Genomic DNA, 21,762 nt, shown 5'->3' with positions numbered 1-21,762 from the left:
TTCATTCAGCCCACTTCTGGGTAATTTGCTCCTGACAGGAACTCTCCTAACCATAACCTGTGGTCGCTAAAGACACACATGCCTGATTCAAATGTAACTGAGACAAAGACAGAGCTTCTGGAAATGGGGAACTCTTTTCAAGTTGAGCCAATTTATGGGCCTACAACCTTAAAAGCGTATATTTGACTGGGTTGATCAACTCTCTGCAACGGGAGGGGACCGGCCAGCACTACAATCACACAGATATTAAGATTTGTTTCCCCCAATACGGGTGCTGTGTTTAGATCATGTGTTTATCTTTGGGCCAAGAAAGACACACTTTTACACTAGCACTTTAACAAACACACAGAAAACCAAAAGAATGTAATTTAGCAGTTTTCCAGGCGTCTGAAACACAAATGACACAGAGCTCATTCACAGAGACACACACAAGATGTCCTTTGGTATCAGTGCTACCCACGTAAATACAGTGCTGGAAATAAGCTTTCGGACACCCTTAAAATTTGACACAATCCCAAATATTATCATGATATATTTGTGGAAAAATCTTTTTTGTGTTTCAAAAGGTGTGGCTGCATTAGACAAACACAAACAAATACAAATTGTATTTTTTTGTTTATTGTTTACAAGATAAACAAACCGAATTATATTCTTGACAGTTTCAATATGTCAGTTCTCAACACTGTTAGTATCAAAGTCAATAAATGACAGAGAATGTGCTCCAAACTGAACAAAAAATAAACCATCACATCATCAAATTAATATTTAGTAGCTCTGACATTAGCACACAGTAGAGCTCTAATCCTGGTTGTCATGTTCCCCACCAGCCTTTCACACTGTTGACGGGTAATCTCGTCCCATTCTTCTTGAATTACTGCTTTTTATTCTTCTGAATTTTTTGGTTTGCTCTTTGAAACAGACCTTTTGATAATCCAGCACAGATTTTCAGTGGGGCTCATGTCCAGGGATTGAGCTGATCACTCTAAAACCTGGATACTGTGCTCCTGCAGCCAAGTTCTACTCGCCCTGGATGTGTGGCAACAAACAATATCTTGTTCAAATATTCAGTTTAGACTTTGACAGAACAGTGAATGTGCAGAAAGGAGCATGTGGGTTTGGAGAATGGCACAATATTTGGTAGAGTTCAATGTGCCATCACAGACAGTGAGATGACCAACACCAGCAGCACTCATGCAGCCCCAAACCATGATACTGCCTCCATCATGCTTGACAGTAAATACTGTACATGCTGGATTGTTTTGCCTGTCCTTTTGTGTACCCTCATATTAGCAGGAGGAAGATAAAACTGGACTCATCTAACCACAGAATATTCTTCCAATTCCTTTTTTGTCTAAAGATCTAGTAATCTTCATTGGAAAAGAAGACACAGTTTCTTAATATCTCAACATATGACTTCATCTGTTTTATCTAACTCCTTATTTTTCATCCAATAGTTACTGGCAGTTATAGGCTTTGATCTTAAAACAATCAAACACTGCATTTTATAAACTCTCTCAGATGTATTTTTAATCCTCCCGCTTGAAATCTAAAACTATTTTACATCTTAACATTAAAACTGCAGATTTGATGAATTCTTGTAACAACTTTTGATAACTGACGAATCATTTTGCTGCTTTCCTGTAAACTGTTAAACATTAAATTAATTTGTTTCCATTTTTACTGTTGGTGAGACAAAATGAGGCATCTGAGGACATCACTTCAAGCTTCTTAAATTTAGAATTCGGTGTTCTTAATCCAGATTTTTCTTATTTATCAATTGATGAATGTGATTGATTCCAATTTTTACCTGAAAACAATATTTTGACTAAATTATCGTAATTTTGACTTAAAAGGAATGCATTTTATCTCATTATATCAAACTTTATCCTAATGTGTCAGTAAATGTTGCCAGAATTTTGACTTACTGTGATGTTTTTTCAGACTGGTACCTTTCCATACATTATTTTTTGGCCAAAATAGCATCCTATTCTTAAACATTCAAACTCTGCTTTTTAGAAATCAGCAAAAAAGGTTGTTTTATTGCGCCGGGAGAGCTTTAACAGTTATTGCATTTCCCCTCCGACCACAGGTGGCGCTACAGGCAGAACGAACCGTCCTTCCTGGAGATGAGGCCCTTCTTTACTGCTCTGCTCACTTTGTACCGAGGGGGAGGAACTTTGATCAGTGCTAGTTAGCAGCCAGCTAGCTGTTTTCTGCATTATTTTCGTATTCTTCGTGTGTTGTTGCATATGCATAGAGATGTGGTTTATTTATTTACTGAGCTGGCTGTCGTTGGTGATTCAAATATCCTTCGTCACTCTGGCAATAGGTGAGTGCTCGCTGGAAATCCCTGCAAAGAGCTAACGTAGGCTGCTAATATTTGCTGGCTAATGCTAGCGTAGCAAGTCAGCGGATGAAGCTGCATCAACAGACGTTCACTGGGCGTCGTTTCACAAACGGAGGATGTCTTAGCACTCATTTAAATGTTAAAAGTTGAATGACAAAAAGCAGAAAGTGTGCCTGAACAAGTTACGCGTTTTAGCTCGCCGGCTTACTAGCTAGCTAGCTAGCTAGCCAGCCTTCGGGTACAGGAAGTTGTGGGAGAGAAGATGTTTAATTGTAACTTCATAGTAATGGCAATGTTGCATATTTTCATGTATTTACGTACAAGCAAAAAATGTACCACGGGTGTATTTTTGAATTTCCTTATTTCGGTGTAGTTTCCTCGGGACAAGGGAGTAACTCGGGCTAGATGTCTTGTTTGCTAATTGGTGTCAACTAGCTAGCAATATGCGGTTATTCTGTTATTTTATCCCTTTAAGGTTTCTCTATTCACACTAATCGACCAATCGATTCATCAGCAAATATCATTTACCACGCAGTAAAGGCTAACTAAATTAACGCCAAATAAGCTTGGCATGCAAGCTAATGTGAACAAGACAGCACTGCTCTCGGTTTTACCAACGTTAGCTGGGGAAAGTTTGTGTTTGTTTACATGTATTAATACAGCAGACAAGTTGGCTATGAGAAGTACTCAGCCCTCTTGTCGCCAGCAGTACGAACAATTAAGTTAATTTAATCAGAGCTTTTACAGGAAACTTGGCAAGGAGCCTGTTTGTCCACGTTGTCAGTGAGTTACCTGGCCACGTAAGACCTGCTGCAGCTGTCAGGTGGCAGTCACTCATAGACACTCCTACTTGATTCGTATTGTAATTTCAGATTAAATATTCAGCCCTAATGACAAGGCGGTGCATGGTCCGACTCTCCCAGTATATCTTTGTTCTTTTATCTCTGTACAACCCCATTTGCACTTTGAGATACTCGGCCAGAGGTCTGTTCTCTGTTCCACATTCTTGATTGAGGACTAAAGGGGACAGGCCTTTTGCAATAACACTTCTGATTCTCTGGAATCCTCTGCCCAGGAAAACAATGTCGACTTACTGTGAAACTTCTTTTAAATCTCAGCTTGAAAATGTATTATTTAACACCACTCTCTGACATTTTTGTCTGACTTTAGCTGTTATTTGCTGATAGATTTTGTGATGTCTAATTTTAATGTGGTTGTTTTGCACTCTAATGCTCTCTCACTGTGTTTTTCTGTCATGCTTTGTATATTCTTTACTTGCTATGTGGATACTTTGTGACATAGTCTAATTATTGTTAATCAATTAATCAGCTTGTGATCGCCAGGTTGAAAAAAAAAATTTTCCGCTGTTTTCAATCATCCACCATTAAGCTTGGATCTGCTTGATATTTACAACTGCAGACTGGATGTATTGTTCTAAAAAATGCTTTCCTAACTATCACTGCGCTAAGTCATCTGTTTGTCAATAGCAGGAAATTTATTTCCAGCAATCTTTGATATTTGATTATTTTGCTTCTTTTCTGTGAATAATAGAATGTTCATGAAACAGGTTGCAGTTTTGAGTGTTGGTTGGACAAAACAAGATCTTTGACAATTTCACTTCAGGTTCTCTGAATGTGAAACTTGAGTTTGTCCATGTTTTTAGATAGAGGCAACCAGAAATAATGACCAACAGATTGATTTGCAATAAAATGACTGTCACTTCCAGCCTTTTTTATAACAGCAGATCAGATTACTAATCAAAAAGTGAGAAATAGATGAGTAGTTATCAATTAATGGTCCACATTTAGAACTGCCTGTCACAAATATAAAGTGTAAACATCAATCAAAGCCATTTCCTACCATCTTGCAGCTAAAAAAATGTCCCTTGCAGTCCCTGGATACGTGCTTTGATCAGTTTTGATTATGTTTGGCGTTCCTTCAACACAAGCTCAATATCTGCTACAAGGTCATGTCAAGTGTTGCTGGTGTGTTTTTATTAACTTCAAGTGGACTGTATTATTTATGCTTTCTTTCTTGCTTTGCCTTGGCTGTTTGCTTGAGTTAGGCATTAAATCTCAGTACATTTAGGGAACTGGCTTGTCTGTTCTTAGCTCCAGCTAGAAAACTGTCAAGTGCTGAAAGTTGCTCTTGAAAATCTCCAGTGATTCACTCTTTTTGAGTTATTCTTTTATCTATTTTATTCCCTCTGCTTGATATTTACAGATTTGTGTTCTGCTTTATTTATATATATATATATATATATATATATATATATATATTTTTTTTTTTTAAAACTGCTACATTTTAAGGAGTACAAAGAGATGTAAAAAAACAAGTTTGTATTCCAAAACGTAAGGTATTGAGTGATCCTTTTTCTATTATTTTGGTAGTGGTACTAAAAATGTTACAGCATAACTAGTTTCAAATAATACCAAGTCCTTTTGTTGACTGCTGTGTAGATAACACTATCCTGGCAATAAACTGTTTCATTCACAAATGTGTTCTGAAATGATGAACAAACTCATCTTTCTAGCAATTCATCTTTCCTTTTTATGAACCCTAAATATTAATTGATTTCCAGCAAAATTGGCATTCTAAGATAGTACATTTACCAGTGTGTGTAAAAAGACTTTTATTATATCATTCATGTTGATTTCCAGCAGCAGTGACAAAGATTTGTCTGTTTTTGTTGCTTTACCCAGCTGCTGGCCTCTACTACTTGGCCGAACTAATAGAAGAATACACAGTAGCCACCAGTCGAATTATAAAGTACATGATACTGGTGAGTACGCAGACGTGAAAGATGTGATTATCCTTATGTTTTGAAGGATATATTGTCAAGCTGCTGTTTCACTCATTGAATGCGTCCAGTTCTCGACAGGCGTGCTGGCAGGTCTCTATGTTTTTGAGGGTTTCCCAGTGTTGATGGTGGGAGTTGGTCTCTTCACAAACCTGGTATATTTTGGCCTCCTGCAGACCTTCCCCTACATACTGCTGAGCTCCCCAAACTTTATCCTCTCCTGTGGTAAGCATAATCGACACTTTCTTTGGATCGTTTGGCTCTTTATTTGTTAAAAAAAGCTGGATTAATTGCTTATTAAACAAGTTTCCCAAGAGCAAGCTTAATACTGCACATATAAGGGACCTTTGTTCATTTTGGTTCATTTTGATTTTTTTTTTGCCTTATTAGTCAATTACAGTGTCTCTTTTGGCTATTTCAATGTCATTTGTACACTTTATTGGTCTCATTACACCCTGGTTGTGTATTACTGTGTATTCAATTTGCTTACTCTTTGGCTGTTTGCTGCTGTCACTCAGTATTATCCCCGCTCAGTGAGTCCCTGAAAGAGTTTATCTCCAGCCCTGTTATGCTGTTGATTCAGTGCTCAGTGTTTGTCACTGACATATGAAATGCCTTTATTTCTTGTTCTGCTGTGCTTTTTACTGGTTTGTTTCTTCCTGTTTGTCTGTATGCTGCAGTGTTGGTGGTTGTGAACCACTACATGGCCTTTCAGTACTTTGCACAAGAGTATTATCCATTCTCAGAGGTAATTTAATATCACATTTCTGATTCCATGTCCAGTGCTTTTTGTGAATTGGGGAAAGATTTTCTTACATAATCATTTGTTTGTCGTCTAATCGTCTTCAATTTGCTCCTGACTGGTTTTAGGTGCTGGCGTACTTCACCATCTGCCTGTGGGTGATTCCCTTCGCCTTCTTTGTGTCTCTGTCAGCGGGAGAAAATGTGCTTCCATCCACCATGCAGCAAGGAGGTGAGATCCACACAGATTTCCTTCAGCTTTGTGTTGTTTTAAGTATGCAGCAGGCACAAGCTTCAGATGTTGTTTTCTCAATCGGACATATCAGTCATGTTCATGAAATCTGAGTCTCCATGCCACGCTGTCTTTAACAAGTTGAGCTCATGTGTTAAAAGTAGCCCGGCTAGCTCAGTCGGTAGAGCATGAGACTCTTAATCTCAGGGTCGTGGGTTCGAGCCCCACGTTGGGCGCTTAGTTCTTCTTTGTCACTTTCTAAAGTACACCTCAAGTGTTTACATGTATTTCCTGTTTTCTTGTGAAATATGAAATTTAAGTCCAGAGTCGTCAGTCACTGAGATTGTCTAATTAATGATGATTACCCTTTTGTTCTTCTTTTGTTTTTTTGTTTTTTTAAAGATGATGTCGTGTCTAATTACTTCACCAAGGGCAAAAGGGGAAAGAGGTCTGGGATCCTCCTTGTGTTCTCTTTCCTCAAGGAGGCAGTGCTGCCCAGCCGACAGAAAATGTACTGAGGAGCTCGGACTCGGGGTGCAGCCTCAAGGGTTCAGGGGTTTGTGAGTATGTATGTGTTGGAGATCAAGGGGAAGCAGGAAGGACAGTGGAAATTGTTTCTGGACGGGACTAAAACGAAGCAGTGGTCGACAAAGGGGAGGAAAAGCACACAAAAAAAGGATGGACCAATAAACAGATCAGAGCTTCCTGCTGGACGAGCCAACAAGTTTACACAGGACATGTTCGTCTGTCTGTACTGACTGCCAACAACACCTACTGGAGACCTCGTTGTGGGGATCTTGTCTGTAGCGCGATGCTTTCTTATCGTCATGTTGGACTCCATTTTTTAAGCTTTAGTATTAAAATATGTATGCGCAGGGTTTGAAATTAACAACCACCAAATACCTGTAAGTTTCAACTTGGACAGATAAATCACTACCCGATAACATCTTTGTCATTCGTGTGTTGTAGGTCTCACTCGTCATCTGGTTCAGTACACAAAGTAGCACTTAAGACAAAATGCAAGCAGGATGGGTTAGAGATGACTGAGACATCTTAAAGGTACTTTATGGTGAACTCCTGCAGTCCACACTTGGGCTATGGTGTGAAATGATCTTGGACAAAATAGTGGATAAGATGGAAAGTGTTTCAATGGGAGAAATGTCACAGGTCACTACAAAAGCACCTAATAGGATAACTTCAAATGAGAAAGGGTAATCCGAAAAGGTGTACCGAGTCTGGAAAGATGTCCCGTTCTCTACAATGCGTGACATGGTTCTAATGCTGTGTGGCCTCCTGGATCACATCACTGAAAAAGTGGTAAATAAAGACGCTTACGAAGGCTTACTTGTAATTCTTAGGGATCTTTTCTAATGTGGATCATTGGCATTGAGCCTTAAAAGGGTGGTGCTATGTGGGATTTCTGTTGTTTTGACCTGCTTCTACACGTTCATTAATCACCAGCACGGTAGTGTGCGACTCGCCTGTGGTTTTTTTTTTTTTTTTTTGGGCTGTTTGTAAGAATTCATAGGAATAACAAATTGATTTCTTTGTACATTGATCCAAGAGAAAACCCGACATGAGCTACACATGTAAACACTTCTGAAGATCAAATCTGTGCAATGAGTTTTTTTTTTTTTTAAAGCTTATTGGTGTTTGGGGGGGGGGCTGCTCAAAGTGCTTTTATGAAAGACGCATAGAGGAGGCTGAAATCCTTTTTACCAATTACTCAGTGTGATTCATCGTAGGCACACAACTGTGTAATAAAAGATTTTGTTGAAATAAGTCCTGGATTAAATGGGTCTTTTCGCAGATTGGTGTTTCAAGGAAATGAAGGCAAAAATAGAGCTACTGATCTTCTTCATTTCCAATTAAATCTGGTTAATGCAGCCTGTCACGATTAAAATTTATGTATGAAGGATTTTCTCTGTGTGTGTGTGTGTGTGTGTGTTAGACTATTGAACTGACATGTTTTCAATGTCTCGTGTGGTTTGGTCACGTCACATAAGTTACACCAGGTTAATGCAGGGTGTACTTTGACCCCCACTGAGGTGTGAAGTGCTTCATGAAGTCAAGGAAAAGACAAAAAAATAAAAACCCAAGCACACACACATATGCATCTTCAGCTGACAGGCCCAGCTTTAGTTCACACTCGCATGCTGTTGACAAGCCCTCACCTGGAGCCTGATTCAGTTCCCTGGGGGAGATCAGTAAAAGTGCACGGATATATCTGTGACAGGTGACCCAGTTCACTGAGGTTTTCTCACCTTTCGCTCACCCCTCTGTTCACCCTGCTTTTGTAGGTGCAGCTTCTGGAGAAACGAGAACACCTGGAGGAATTTCCTTACATCTGGAACAAACATCCACTTAAATACTAAAGTGTGATTTTATTACTATTTGGTGGTCAGAGGTCACTGTGTTTTTGGCCGTATCTTCCGTTTTGTCAGATACTGAACTGGTGATACTGGTTTTGTTTGCCCCTTGAAACTGTGGTGATTGAAGATTTTCTATGCGCTGGACTGTAGATGTATGTGAAGCTATCATGTTTTAGGATAGATCGTGTTTTTGCAGTGACCTCCACTTTGAAGATTCATTTGTGGTCATGGCTACAGCTTGTGTTGTATCAGAATCGGCTTTATTGGCCAGGTATGTGAATACAGACATGGAATTTTACCCTGATGTTTTTTCTCTCAATGAACCTAAACATGTCAAAGTCTTCACTCCATATATTGGTGACATGGATGTAAACTGTAATTTAAGTGGGTGGAGCAGGCAAGGTAGACATTCTAATTCATTTGTCACTTTGAGCAAAGGTTGATGGATATTTTGAAAGGGAAGTTTTAATATTTTATATGTGCTAAAACTCTTGATAAGACAATTAGACATCTGATTCATTTATACATAGTTTTCCTACTTTTTTTTTTTTTTTTTAACCCTCCTGCTGTCTTCATTTACTGGCACCAAAAAATATAGTTTCCTTGTCTGGAAAAAAATCAAACATTAAAGGGAAAAAAATTCCTTAAATTTCTGAAAATTTGCAAAAGTTTCAGGAATAAAATTCCAATAATTCCTTAAAAGTTTCCCTTTAAAAGTTTTATATATAAAGAAATCCCCCAAATTTGGCAAGAAAATTCTTGTATATCTTTACAAAATGAGCAAATCTTTTTAAAAAATCCTGAAAATATCTAAAATGATTGCATATACATCAGTAAAACTTCTATTTTCTTTAAGAACATTCACAAAAAATCTCCCAAAATCCAGCGAATTTTTTTCTAAATGTTATTAAACATTTTTTTTACATTTATTTTTTTCCACCAAAAAGATGTTAAAAAATTTCTCAAAACTGTTGAAAATGTGGACATCTGAAGTTTCAGTGTGAAAATATATTTTTTTCCACATTTTTAAAATTTAAAATGGGCTAATTTTGACCCGCAGGACAACACGAGGGTTAAAACTACGAATGCATTTTACATATAAAAAATGAAAACATTTCAGATTATCTGACTACCAGTTGAGTTTTAATGCATTTTCTCTACACCTATCCGCCAGTTTGAGGTCCAGTAGAAGCCCCATCAGTACAGATTTGGAGGTCAGTAGCGTCCAGACTCCAGCACCTCAGCCAGATGCCAAGCCACCTCCGTCCATGGAGAGGTTCTCTGCCCCTGAGGGCGCCCTCGATGCGAGACCTCTGCGATGTTCTGTGGCTGAAATTGCTGAGGGGAGGCGATCCTGGAAGGGAAGGCTCTGGGGAACAGCACTCTGTCAAGGACATCCTGAGGCAGCTTAGGAGTCGGGCGAGGTGTGTTGTCCCACTTGGTGGTATACTGAAGTAGCCTGCTGCTGTTGTCCCTTCTTATTGTGACAGTGTCCCGAAGGTCGGGCACTGTGGGGGGTTTCTCTGGCTGGAGGCCCGTGAAGATGGTCCAGGGTCCGGGTGATGAGGCTACAGGTTGCCTAGTGGTGGTGCTCCCGTCCTGTTGAGGGTGTCCAGGCTTACACAGACCTGTGGGTTGTTTTGGATTAGAGCTGCTCTTCTGTGGTAAGAGGCACTGAGTGTGATACTTGGTCACCTGAGTCCTGGGGGAGAAATCCTTTGGGGGGGCAAACCTTTCTTGCTTGCCCACTCTGCCGTCTTCTCACTGATAAGTGTCTGAAAATGAAGCAGGATGTAGATGGTGTAAAATCTGTGTCTTTATAATGCGCTTCAAATGTCTTTGTTGCATAAAAACAAAGCTAAACATGCTGCCTTCAGATACCACCCAGATAAACACTTGTATAGCAGTATTAAGTTTCTTACTATATATTTTGTAGTTTATTTATTTAACTATTTGTCATTAGCAGACTTCATGTCGGTGTGTTGCTAAGTGAATGCTCTTCTGATCCTGGTCAGCTGTGGCATCATAACCTTTACATCATCTGAACATGCTGACAGAATCAGGTTTCACATCATACAAACTAACCTTTTTGTTGAGTTTATCCTGCTTAGTCAAATCCACAAGATCCCTGTGCAAGACTTGGGCACGCTTTCTCTCCTCCATTTCCTTCTTCTTTTCTGTGTGCCACATGCAGCTTTTCAGATACCTGGACACACAATAAGTCTATTTTAACAAAAATCTGTCCATTTTAACTGTAGCTGTTTAACTGAGCTTACATTTAGGCTTGAACTGTTCCATCAGTTTGATACCTTGCTACCTTCCTGTGGCACCAGATGCGGGCAAAGTCCAGAGGTATGAGTCCTATGTTGTCCTGGACCAACACATCTGCTCCGGCCTCCACGAGGATCTCCACACAGTCGAGGAGGCCCTCAGAGGCGGCCAGGTGCAGTGGGGTCTGGCCTGAGTCGTTGGTACTGGTTATAAAAAAAAAACAGTCTTTTCAGCTCCATCATCATCACTGTTGCCATCATAATCGTCATTGCAATCATTATCCTTTGTAACTTTCACCATCATTTCATTGTAATCAAAACAAGTACTTTTGCACTCTGCAGTATTGTTTACACTCTCTATTCCAAGCATCCATTTTAAAAGCGCTTCACTTGGGTAATAGGAGTTTGATAAAGCATGCCACAGCTGAATCATTCACCATTCTGGATCCAACTGAGAAAACTTAGAAACTAACCCGAAGTAGCATAAAACAATATGAAATGCTCCTACGCGTTGACATCAGCCTTGTGCTCCACCAGGTATCTGAGGCAGGCGGAAGTGTCGGAGCTCTTGGAGGTCAGGACCATGTGAAGAGGAAGACGACCTTTGGAGTCACGGCTGTTGATACACGTCAGCTTGGAGTCCACCAGGAGCCGAACAGAGGTCAGCTGGCCATTAAGGCAGGCCACATGAAATGCTGACAGACCCTAGGGGACAAAGTGTACTCTCAACACTCCTCTGTTTTCTGTTTCTACTGTTAAAACGTGTCCCTTCAGAGGTGAGTGAGAGGACAGAGGTGATGCCCGATTGTCCTTTTACATGGCAGGCATTTTGATGCTTCTGCAGGAAAAACACAGGCGTAATTAATAAGAATAGTGATGCCCCGTGTTTCTCCATTTTCATCACATGCATCAAAGTGACTGAAGCAGGAAGCTGTTGCTGTAGCTGCACCTGCTGATTTAGATACAGCTGCTTAATTGAACTGGGCAGTATGATGTTTTATGAGCAGATGTCATGTAGGAACTACATTAAGTTGTGTGCTGTACACCCACACAGGTGTTTTCACTCTTTATGGCTGATTACACCTATTTTAGAATGAGCAAAAAGGAAGTATCTGCACTTTATATACTCATTTCCGTTTTTATTTTTAATCACTTTTATTTAGTCTCTCTCCGGTCATGTATGAAATTCTAGAAGTCTGAATAACTGTTTGTGAGGCTGACATGTCCACAAGGTAACACACAGGGGTAGAAGATGTACTCAGATACCGTATGTAAGTAAAAGCAGCATTCATGCAATGTGGCAGCACTCTGTTATGAGTAAAATCCATGCATTTTAATTTGTACTTCTGTAAAAATATATAAGTAGAACAATGCTTCTCATATTATTGGAGTGATGCTGGAGCTGGTAAAGGTGGTTTATGTGGTTCCTCTGCTGTGTCAATGATCGACAAAGTTCAACTATATTATTACATCATTATTTATTCTTTCATTATTTTTATTATTAAATAAAATCGGCAAAGTAACTAAAGGTGTCAGGTAAATGTAGTGGAGTAAAAAGTACAATATTTGCCTCTTAGCTGTAATGGAGTAGCAAAAAATAGAAATATTTTCGTTGCTCAGGTAACCTGTAACTGAAAATTATACTTAGGCACAGTGATTGAATAATTCTAATTAGTTACTTTTCAATGCTTAGGCTTTCTGACTTGTCCACCTACAATATTAACATCCAGCTTTGGCCTGCAGCTTAGGAAAATAAAAATAAAATCCAAGCAAACAGCAAGTGAGGCTTTTATTATGAAACTGATTTACGCACAAAGTATTTTGACATTGGCTTCATAAATAAAGAGCCAGAGCAGTTTCCCATAGTGTCAGCAGCACACTGCCATGTTCTAACCCACCTTTCTGTCCACGTGCAGCTTCTCTGGGCTTTCTGTACAGATATCTGGGAACATCTGGCGGCCCGACGGAGCTCGACGCGATTTTTTTCCTGCAACATTTAACCATAAAGAAACTGCGGTTTTAAATGGTAAGCTATGAATTTAACTTTACGCGAGAGGTTTTAGGCAGAACTTTCACATATGTTTTAAAAACGTCGTCGTTACTGCCGTGAAAAGTTTAGCCCACGGCGAAGTTCGTCACAACTTCTGTCTTCCATGAAAAGTTCACTACGGTTCTTTGGCACGCCAGCGTGCTAGCTCAACCAGTGTACAGGATGAGTTTAGACTTATAAAAACAACCTTTAAGCTTTAAATATTATTAAACGTTTTCTTACATCCTTCGCGTTCAGCATTTCTGGTTTTGTTGACAGCTTCCTGGGTTGTCATGGAAATGAGGTAACCAGGAAATGAACCCTTCTTTACAAGTCTGTCACAGGCCCTGCGGGAAAATAAAAATTAATTAAAAAAAAAAAACTCAGTAACGTGCTAAACTGTTTTACTATCTATTGAATAAGTAGCATTTTACGTCTACAGTCGTACACAGAGTTAACTGCTCATTTAACTATGTAATATACTGGGTATTCCTTAATGAAGTTATATTAAGTAAGCTAAGCATATATTTATATGTGTATGCATAACTTGTAAAAAACAATAAATGTGAAATAAATTAGAATAAACAACAATCTGTCTTAATTGTAGTGGAATAGAGGCGTAAAATAGCATGAAAAGTAAAGGCTTGGATATAAAGCTACCTCATAACTGTTCTCGAGTAAACAGGGACTTAAGCTTTTTTAATTACTCAGGGAAATCTATACAATAAATAGTATAGTAGGGTCTTCACTTTAATATTAAATTTATTGAGATAACCTTGTATTTTTGTAGATAATATTGTAGGGTCTTATACTAAATGATTACATTTAGCTAAGTGTATATTCTATATATAATATTGTGCAATCTTAACTGGAGATGTCCTGATCCAAATCTTTGAGATGAAGGCATTTTTGACAGAAATGATTAAATAATTAATTAATGACACAAAATAAGCATAGTGGTCATCTGTTCTGGGCTGATATTGCTGTTATGTCAGTGATGTGGGTCCCAAAGTTTGTTTCCGAATATATCTGCCATTGATATCAACTTGTTTTAATATGATAAACTCTGACTGGAGACCATTAAGTCACAAAAATCTTTGCGGTGGTGGCCCGTTGCTACACACCAATCATAGCTCTCAGCTTGCCGATATGGAACTGCCCCTATGTTAAATGACCATCTTCTGAAATTGCCATAGTGGCAAACAGTATGAAGTTCCACCTGGTGGTGCAAACAGGTACTGATGTTAGTCTACTGGGAGTGAAGATTGGTGTCAGGTATTGACAAGTGCATGACTCAGAAACTGGATAATGGCAAAAATGGAAAATAAAAAAATAATTGGGACATATTTCATATTTTTATTTAAACTTGTAATGTATAGTGGCTCAACATCGACTGTATTTTTTGTGCCACATTAATAATAGTGACTTAACTTGACTAAATATACTTGGTTGCCATTACTTATTATTTTCTCTGAGGCTCACATTTACTGGACCCGCACAATAACATTCCTGTAACACTGCTAGAAACATTTATATGCTGTTCTTCAAAATCTTCATCACTGTTAATCTGGATAGAATTTTTCTTCAGGAAAGTACTAGTTTCTATGCTGTGGCCTAATGAATGGACCGCTTTGTCTTCTTTTCATGTATGCTGCCAGTCAAAAAAATTGTACACACCTTCTCATTCAGTGTTTTTTGTTTAATCATTTTGTACATTGTAGATTAATACTGAAGACATCAAAACTATAACAGAATACATGTGGAATTATGTTGTAAACAAAAAAGTATTATTCTACAATGTAGGAAATAATACAAATAAACAAAAAACATTGAAAAAGAAGATATGTTCATCAGTAGTGTAAGTGGAAAGTGAGAAAGGTTTACACACGTGGACAAAATTGTTGGTACCCCTCAGTTAAAGAAGGAAAAACCCACAATTCTCACTGAAATCACTTGAAACTCACAAAAGTAACAATAAATAAAAATTTATTGAAAATTAAATAATCAAAATCAGCCATCACTTTTGAATTGTTGATTAACATAATTGTTTAAAAAAACAAACTAATGAAACAGGCCTGGACAAAAATGATGGTACCTCTATAAAAGATTGAAAACTATTTGACCAGAGTGACATGATTAACTCAGGTGTGTCATTTAATTGACATCACAGGTGTTTCCAAACTCATAATCAGTCAGTCTGCCTATTTAAAGGGAGACAAGTAGTCACCCTGCTGTTTGGTGAAAAGGTGTGTACCACACTGAACATGGACAACAGAAAGCGAAGGAGAGAATTGTCCCAGGACATCCGAAAAAAAATTATGGACAAACATCTTAAAGGTAAAGGCTATAAGACCATCTCTAAACAGCTTGAAGTTCCTGTGACAACAGTGACTCATATTATTCAGAAGTTCAAGACCCACGGGACAGTAGCCAACCTCCCTGGACGTGGCCGCAAGAGGAAAATTGATGACAAATTGAAGAGACGGATCGTTGGAATTGTATCCAAAGAGCCCAGAGCAACCTCCAAAGAAATTAAAGGTGAACTCCAAGGCCAAGGTACATCAGTGTCAGATCGCACCATTCGTCGTTGTTTGAGCCAAAGTGGACTTCATGGGAGACGACCGAGGAGGACACCACTGCTGAAAAAAACTCATAAAAAAGCGAGACTGGAATTTGCAAAAAATGCATGTTGACAAGCCACAAAGCTTCTGGGAGAATGTCCTTTGGACAGATGAGACCAAACTGGAGCTTTTTGGTAAGGCACATCAACTCTATGTTCATAGACTCAAAAACCAAGCATACGAAGAAAAGAACACTGTCCCTACGGTGAAACATGGAGGAGGCTCAGTAATGTTTTGGGGCTGCTTTGCTGCATCTGGCACAGGGTGTCTTGAAAGTGTGCAAGGTACAATGAAATCTGAAGACTATCAAGGCATTCTGGAGAGAAATGTGCTGCCTAGTGTCAGAAAGCTTGGTCTCAGTCGCAGGTCATGGGTCTTCCAACAGGACAACCATCCAAAACACACAGCCAAAAACACCCAAGAATGGCTGAGAGAAAAGCGTTGGACTATTCTAAAGTGGCCTTCTATGAGCCCAGATCTGAATCCCATTGAACATATGTGGAAGGAGCTGAAACATGCCATTTGGAGAAGACACCCATCAAACCTGAGACAACTGGAGCTGTTTGCTCATGAGGAGTGGGCCAAAATACCTGTTGACAGCTGCAGAACGCTCATTGACAAATACAGAAATCGTTTAATTGCAGTGATTGCCTCAAAAGGTTGTGCAACAAAATATTAAGTTATGGGTACCATCATTTTTGTCCAGCCCTATTTCATTAGTTTGTTTTTTTTAAATAATTATGTTAATCAACAATTCAAAAGTGATGGCTGATTTTGATTATTTAATTTTCAATAAATTTTTATTTATTGTTACTTTTGTGAGTTTCAAGTGATTTCAGTGAGAATTGTGGGTTTTTCCTTCTTTAACTGAGGGGTACCAACAATTTTGTCCACGTGTGTAAATTTAGGCAGGTTAAAAGAATTTGACTTCCTTCTTTTCATCAGGTTTTAAACTAATATAACTGGCTTTTTGTGGGCAAATCGTTAAGGAAAAGGAGGGAAAACCTCAGAAACTGCAGCTGATTTATGAATTAAATTATTCATAGAAGCGACCTATATCAGCATGCCATTGCTAGCTGTTCTTTCTCTGGAATTAAACAGAAATAAAAGCCCACTTTGTAATGCTGCACATTCAATAGCACGTGTTGTGTTTGAGTCAGTGTAACAGCCCGTGACAGATAAAGGCAGATCAGTGGCTGCAGGCATAGCAGAAATGGATACTTCCACCCTGCCATGCCACAGCTCTGCCATCATATGTCCCTGGTGCGCTCATATTGACAGTGCATTACCATTGCTGGCTTGCACTTGGCCTCAGTAAAGCAGATTGATCTTGCGAGAGCCGTGGACGCCATACGTTTGTTCCACGGCACCCCGGACCCGCCGCCACATGTGGGGCCGCTATGAATCGGAACAGTTATATTCTCCATATCTCTGTAAAGCTCAGGGGTCGATGGGCTCATCGGGCGGCCGGCCACCCTGATCACAGCTATTGACCATCTGACCTGTGACTGAACTGAGCAGGATGGACAGCACTTTAGTGGACACATGTACACTGTGGAGGACAAAGTGTGTCGTCACAGAAGTTTACAGTGTTTAAACCGTTCAGCAAATTGAGATGCCACCAACACGAAACCAACCAGTGGCACATTAGTTTGTGCCTGGCTTGCATTTTTAATTTACAATAGGCAGTAGGTCAGATCAGTTCTTAACCAGCAGGAGAGATTAGTGCATTTGTAGAGGACTACTTGGACAGTGAGCCAAAATGAATGACAGCACTTGTGAGACCCAGTATAATCATATTGCTCACTATGTCTTTAGCGAGGACAGATTGTAATCAGGAGAGGAGGTCACCACAAAACAAAACCCTACATTGGGTGTTGAACAACAGTGTATTCACAGTAAGAAAGACATGGAATACTGACCAGACATACCATCAACACTGGCTTATCAGTAGCTTTATTTTTTTTAAAAAATTCTCTTCATATTTTATAGTTATATCTAACTTATAGTCATATATTTGCTTGTTTTTTTTTCTGCACATGATGCTATAAAGTATTTTAATTGTCATAACTTGGTAGTCATATTCTCCTAATGCACCTTTGGGGTAGCATTTGCTGTTGCTTGCAGGTTTTTCAAAGCTGTATCGATATGTGTATCCATACTTGTATGCTGCATGTGTTTTTCATTCCTTTTTGTAATACTTTTCACTCAGGAAAAGGAAAACGTAAATGTGTTTGAAAAGAGGCACAAATGACAACATCATTAATGTCTGTTTAGCTTGCTAAAGAACTTTAATCTTGCTTCTTTTTCCAGAGCTTTCAACCTCATTTAACAATCGTATTTCTCTCATTGGAGTCAGTGAACTTATTTTTTATAGAGTTTAATTGCTCAGTCATCAGTTACCACCTAATATTTTCACTTGTCACAATCAAAACCATTAACCAATGCATTTGATCACCTTCATGGGATTTAAAAATATTTTTTTGTCCGTTTAATCTTTGAATGTGTGGCTTCCCTTTTTGCTCTCTGTCGTCCTCTATCTGTTAAAGTGATCGTTGTCCAGTGGAGGGTCAAGGACAGGCCACGACCCCCAGCTTCCTGCTATGAGCTCCAACCCCCCCAGAGCCTTCGCCTTTGTCACAACACAGCCTTATAGCTGCCGGATACTTCGGTGACACAGACATGCGAGTGCAGAAAGAGTGAGTACATGTGGTCTCTTTGTGTGTGTGCATGATAATGCATATGCAGTCTTGGTTTGTGTGTACGGGTTAATAGTAAAGAGCAGAACACCCCCACTGTGGCCTCAGCAGCTTCCTTTGACCTCGGTCACATGCCGTGGAGGGTTGTGCGGACCCTTTGGGATAGAGCTCTTTCATGTTTGACTTTCATCACAAGTCCCTGGACAGCGACCCCCAGCATCACTTCTTTCTTTTGACAGTTGTGTGTTGGATTGTCCATGTACTGTCAAACTGAGTCTGTGAGTGAGTGTAAGCTCCTGAAAAGCCCTCGCATCTTAAAAGCTTTCTGACGTATGAAGTTCTGGAGCTTAGTCTGTAAGAAATTAAGATCAGAGCTCTTTAAGTTCAAAGTGCCTCCCAATGTTCTCCCTCCTACTAAATACTCATTACATTAAAACAATGGAATTTGTGTGTGTGCGCGTGCAGCGAGTGTGCATGCAAGCACTAGCTACCACTCATCCAGTTGCTCCAGTGCAGATTAGCAATGGGCTGATCAGAGCTGTCTAAACCTGCTTAGGGCCAGAATGAAAATGAGATCATATCCCAGCAGCCTCGCGGCAGACTCTCCCATTGGTTCGTTACATCATCCACTCACGTCCCATCTGCTTGGTTAGTGGCGTCTGACCGGTTGACCAATCAGGCTGCAGCACAGACAAATGAATGTAAATAAATGTTTTATGAATTTTTCAGTTGTTGTATATAACATTTGATCCTTCCATGTAGGGTTATTAATTTTAAATAGTACAGAGTGACTGGAATTGTGGGATGATAAGTAATTGGTGCATGCAAGAAAGATTTCCTTTGGCTACTAAGACATCCTGAATTTGTGTTTTTGTGCTATCAAAAATAATGATTTGACTGTAAAATGTTTCTCTCATATCTTGGGAGACAGACACTTTATGTTTCAGCTGCCTTTTGGAAACAGAAGACTGAGATATGTGGAAAAAGAATATTGGTGTTGTAAAGCTTTGAGTGAGAGTTTCAAGAAGAAAGTTGACTGAGAAACAGTGAAGAGAGAGGGAGAAAGAGATAAGAAGGAATACAGTGAGACTGTTGAAAAGAGACAGAGGAAACAGAGACAAGGAGAAGATGAGGAGCAGATACAAGAGCAAACACACACCCTCGATGTGCCTTCATATTTGATGAGCCACCTTACAAAGACCTTGTGCCCCTGGGGCTTCTGAGCTCTGCTTGTGTAAGTGCGCTGATGCCCTCACTTTCCTCCTTCTCCCTCCTCCCTCTCTCCTCTTATTCTTCTTTCCCCTCCTTCTTCCTCTGGTCCTCCTCCCTTAGTTGGTTCCCCCATCTTTCTGCCTCCTGCTCCATCCTTTAGCTCCTCCTCGTGTCTCCCCTCTTGTCCTCTCTCTCTCTCTCTCTCTCGCTCTCGCTCTCGCTCTCGCTCTCGCTCTCTCTCTCGCTCTCTCTCTCTCTCGCTCTCTCTCTCTCTCTCTCTCTCTCTCTCTCTCTCTCTCTCTCTCTCTCTGTGCCTCATGCTCAGCCAGGCGGCAGCGCGCTAATGCACCATGGCACATTCTGCAGCTCCGAGTCACAGTGCGACCAGGCTTTATGCAGTGACCGCACGGCGACCTCCCTCAGCATCGCTACACACAGGCACTGTGCTGTACCAGGGCCTGTTTAGGGCAAGGATGGAGGCAGTGGGTGGAGGAGAGGAAAGGAAAGGAGAGGAGAGGAGATAAAGTTCTGCCACTCCAAGTGACAGTGAGATAAATGAATTGCGAGTAAAGAAAGACTGAAACACCCTAAGATCCATCCAGAAGACATTTTGTGTCACGTGCAAATGATCAGAGTGTCAAACCAGAGGAGGGGAGTGCTTATCTTTGCAATTGTAAAACGTGGCGTACATGACGAAATGACAAATGCCTCTAAGGCCAGGCTATACTCCAAGTGTAGGGTTTCTTATCCTGCAAATAAATTGCACTTGCCAGTGATCAAACAGCCGAGCCACTAAGATGCGACCACTTGACATGTAGATAACTGAAAGTGTTGCCCCACAAATCTGAACACCAGGAGGAAGGACAGAGGTTATCCCAGGTGTTTGTGCTGCTCCTGCAGGGGTTTTATCTTTCCCTTTGTCGGGCCATGCTCTTTCGTCCCTGAGGTCCCGACAGACATCCTGCCATCACACCTTCCCATGATCCTGAGCTTTTATTCACATCCCTTGGACACGTTCTTCTCAGTCCTCACAGCTCAGCAGAAACAACCAGAGGGAAGGAGAGAGAGATAAAAGGATTGTGATAGTGAGAAAAGGAGAGGGGAAGCCTTAAAGGTCAGTGTTGTGAAGGTAGAGGGGAAAGAAAAGGGAAGGAAGAGAGACTAGGAGAGATGTGTGTGTATTCTTTGTGTATGTAAGGGAAATAGTAAAGCTCAAACTAGCTTGTGGCAGACCTGTCCCTCTTTATATATTTGTTAATTGTGATTATTCTCAAGCAGGCAGCACATCTCTCCTCTGTCAAACCTGAGGGGGATTGTGTCCATCTGTTGGTTGTCACATCTTCTACGCTGGCCTGCCATAGGCTGTACTCCTGATAACATCAAGTTCCACTCTACTGTAATTCATCTGCTAATCTTTAATAGTTGTTCAAATAAAGCAGATGCTGAGGATTAAATATGGTGGAGTTACATTCATTACAAGTGAGAGCTAGTTTACTGCTACCTACAGTTGATGCAGTGCAGCTGTGAGCATCCTGGGAAAAGTGTCACTCTTTTAACTTAGTGTGGGATTTAGAGTCACATACTGCAGAAAATTACCACAACCTGATACATTTATAAACCACTAGCTTCTGAGATGGCTCTGCGCTCTACACCAGAATTGATCCATTGCTTAAAGTTGTCTAGTTCTTGACTTAGCCTTTGTCTTTATCTCAAGCAGCACATCATCAAGCTTAAGGCGCAATATTATGACAAAGTAATATGTCACAATTGTATGCATGCTGTATAAAACAGTTTTGTTTCTTTAAGGGCAGCTGTAGTACGTACTTAAAGTACAAAGAAAAAGTATGCGTTTTGGAACACAGCCTCTGACTTTCTGTTCTCCATTTACTTTGGAGAGACCTTGAAGGTCAGAACTAGGATGACGTCAACCTTACACTGGCAAAGTTGCAGTACAAGAAGTCAGAAACCCACATTTCCAGGGAAACCTTTCTTTTCAGGATAACCACTGTTAGCTACACCAGTGAATAATAATGCATTACCCTGTAAATACAAACACTGGCAACATGCCTACAGATACAAACAAGGCAGAGGTGCTATTAAACAGAGTATGAATACAGCTGCAACTGCTGTTGATGTGCTGAGCAGCCATCTTTGATTTTGAATTCAGGGTTGTTATGTTCTTCATGGCGTCCAAGTTAAAAATCCTGCAACTTGAAACTTGGTACATGGAGATTTAAACCTCTGAGTTCAAACGCAATGCACCATTAGTGCCCCTGGACTGCAGATGTCACTGATTCTTACCATGGAAATATGACTTCAGACAATCAATGTAGACTCTGAAAATAAGTTAATATGCAATAGACTAGTCTAAGATCTAAAATGATACTGGCCTAACGTCACAGACCAGTTAAGGACATCTATATCACACACATACTGTAT

General features: G+C 40.0%; 2 protein-coding genes, 1 long non-coding RNA gene and 1 other non-coding gene across 4 annotated transcripts in view; 3 read left to right on the top strand and 1 right to left on the bottom strand.

Moving 5' to 3' along the window:
- Positions 1-2,142: 2,142 nt before the first annotated feature.
- Positions 2,143-8,038, top strand: tex261 (testis expressed 261). The gene is made up of 6 exons (XM_022218020.2): positions 2,143-2,329; positions 5,050-5,129; positions 5,219-5,372; positions 5,828-5,895; positions 6,018-6,120; positions 6,523-8,038. Exons 1-6 carry the CDS (start codon positions 2,260-2,262, stop codon positions 6,636-6,638), a joined length of 591 nt encoding a protein of 196 aa, XP_022073712.1. The 5' UTR covers positions 2,143-2,259; the 3' UTR covers positions 6,639-8,038.
- Positions 6,284-6,356, top strand: trnak-cuu (transfer RNA lysine (anticodon CUU)). The gene has a single exon. It is a non-coding gene; the product is annotated as a tRNA-Lys (tRNA).
- Positions 8,039-8,730: 692 nt separating the features above from the next.
- On the bottom strand, positions 8,731-13,094 carry ankrd53 (ankyrin repeat domain 53). Its single transcript, XM_022218021.2, is given in 6 exon segments — positions 8,731-10,213; positions 10,216-10,267; positions 10,578-10,698; positions 10,802-10,966; positions 11,271-11,467; positions 12,661-13,094. Coding segments are annotated over 6 exon segments (1,095 nt in total). The 5' UTR covers positions 12,715-13,094; the 3' UTR covers positions 8,731-9,707.
- The window catches only part of LOC127532303 (uncharacterized), a 26,074-nt gene continuing 15,774 nt past the window's right edge, over positions 11,463-21,762 (top strand). The window contains exons 1-2 of the long non-coding RNA XR_007939683.1: positions 11,463-12,788; positions 17,962-18,111. This is a non-coding gene — a long non-coding RNA (uncharacterized LOC127532303). The remainder of the gene's footprint in view (positions 12,789-17,961; positions 18,112-21,762) is intronic.

The sequence above is a fragment of the Acanthochromis polyacanthus genome, chromosome 23 (assembly GCF_021347895.1).
Source record: "Acanthochromis polyacanthus isolate Apoly-LR-REF ecotype Palm Island chromosome 23, KAUST_Apoly_ChrSc, whole genome shotgun sequence".
Lineage (NCBI taxonomy): Eukaryota > Metazoa > Chordata > Actinopteri > Pomacentridae > Acanthochromis > Acanthochromis polyacanthus.
Note: the sequence above shows the minus strand (reverse complement) of the source record. Positions and strands in the feature narration are given on the sequence as shown.

Bases quoted from the DNA above. Each gene is read 5' to 3' on its own strand.
- tex261 (XM_022218020.2), top strand. From the start codon at position 2,260: ATGTGGTTTATTTATTTACTGAGCTGGCTGTCGTTGGTGATTCAAATA. The intron at 5,373-5,827 runs GTAAGCATAATC...TGTATGCTGCAG, and splicing joins AAACTTTATCCTCTCCTGTG to TGTTGGTGGTTGTGAACCAC. The intron at 5,896-6,017 runs GTAATTTAATAT...GACTGGTTTTAG, and splicing joins AGTATTATCCATTCTCAGAG to GTGCTGGCGTACTTCACCAT.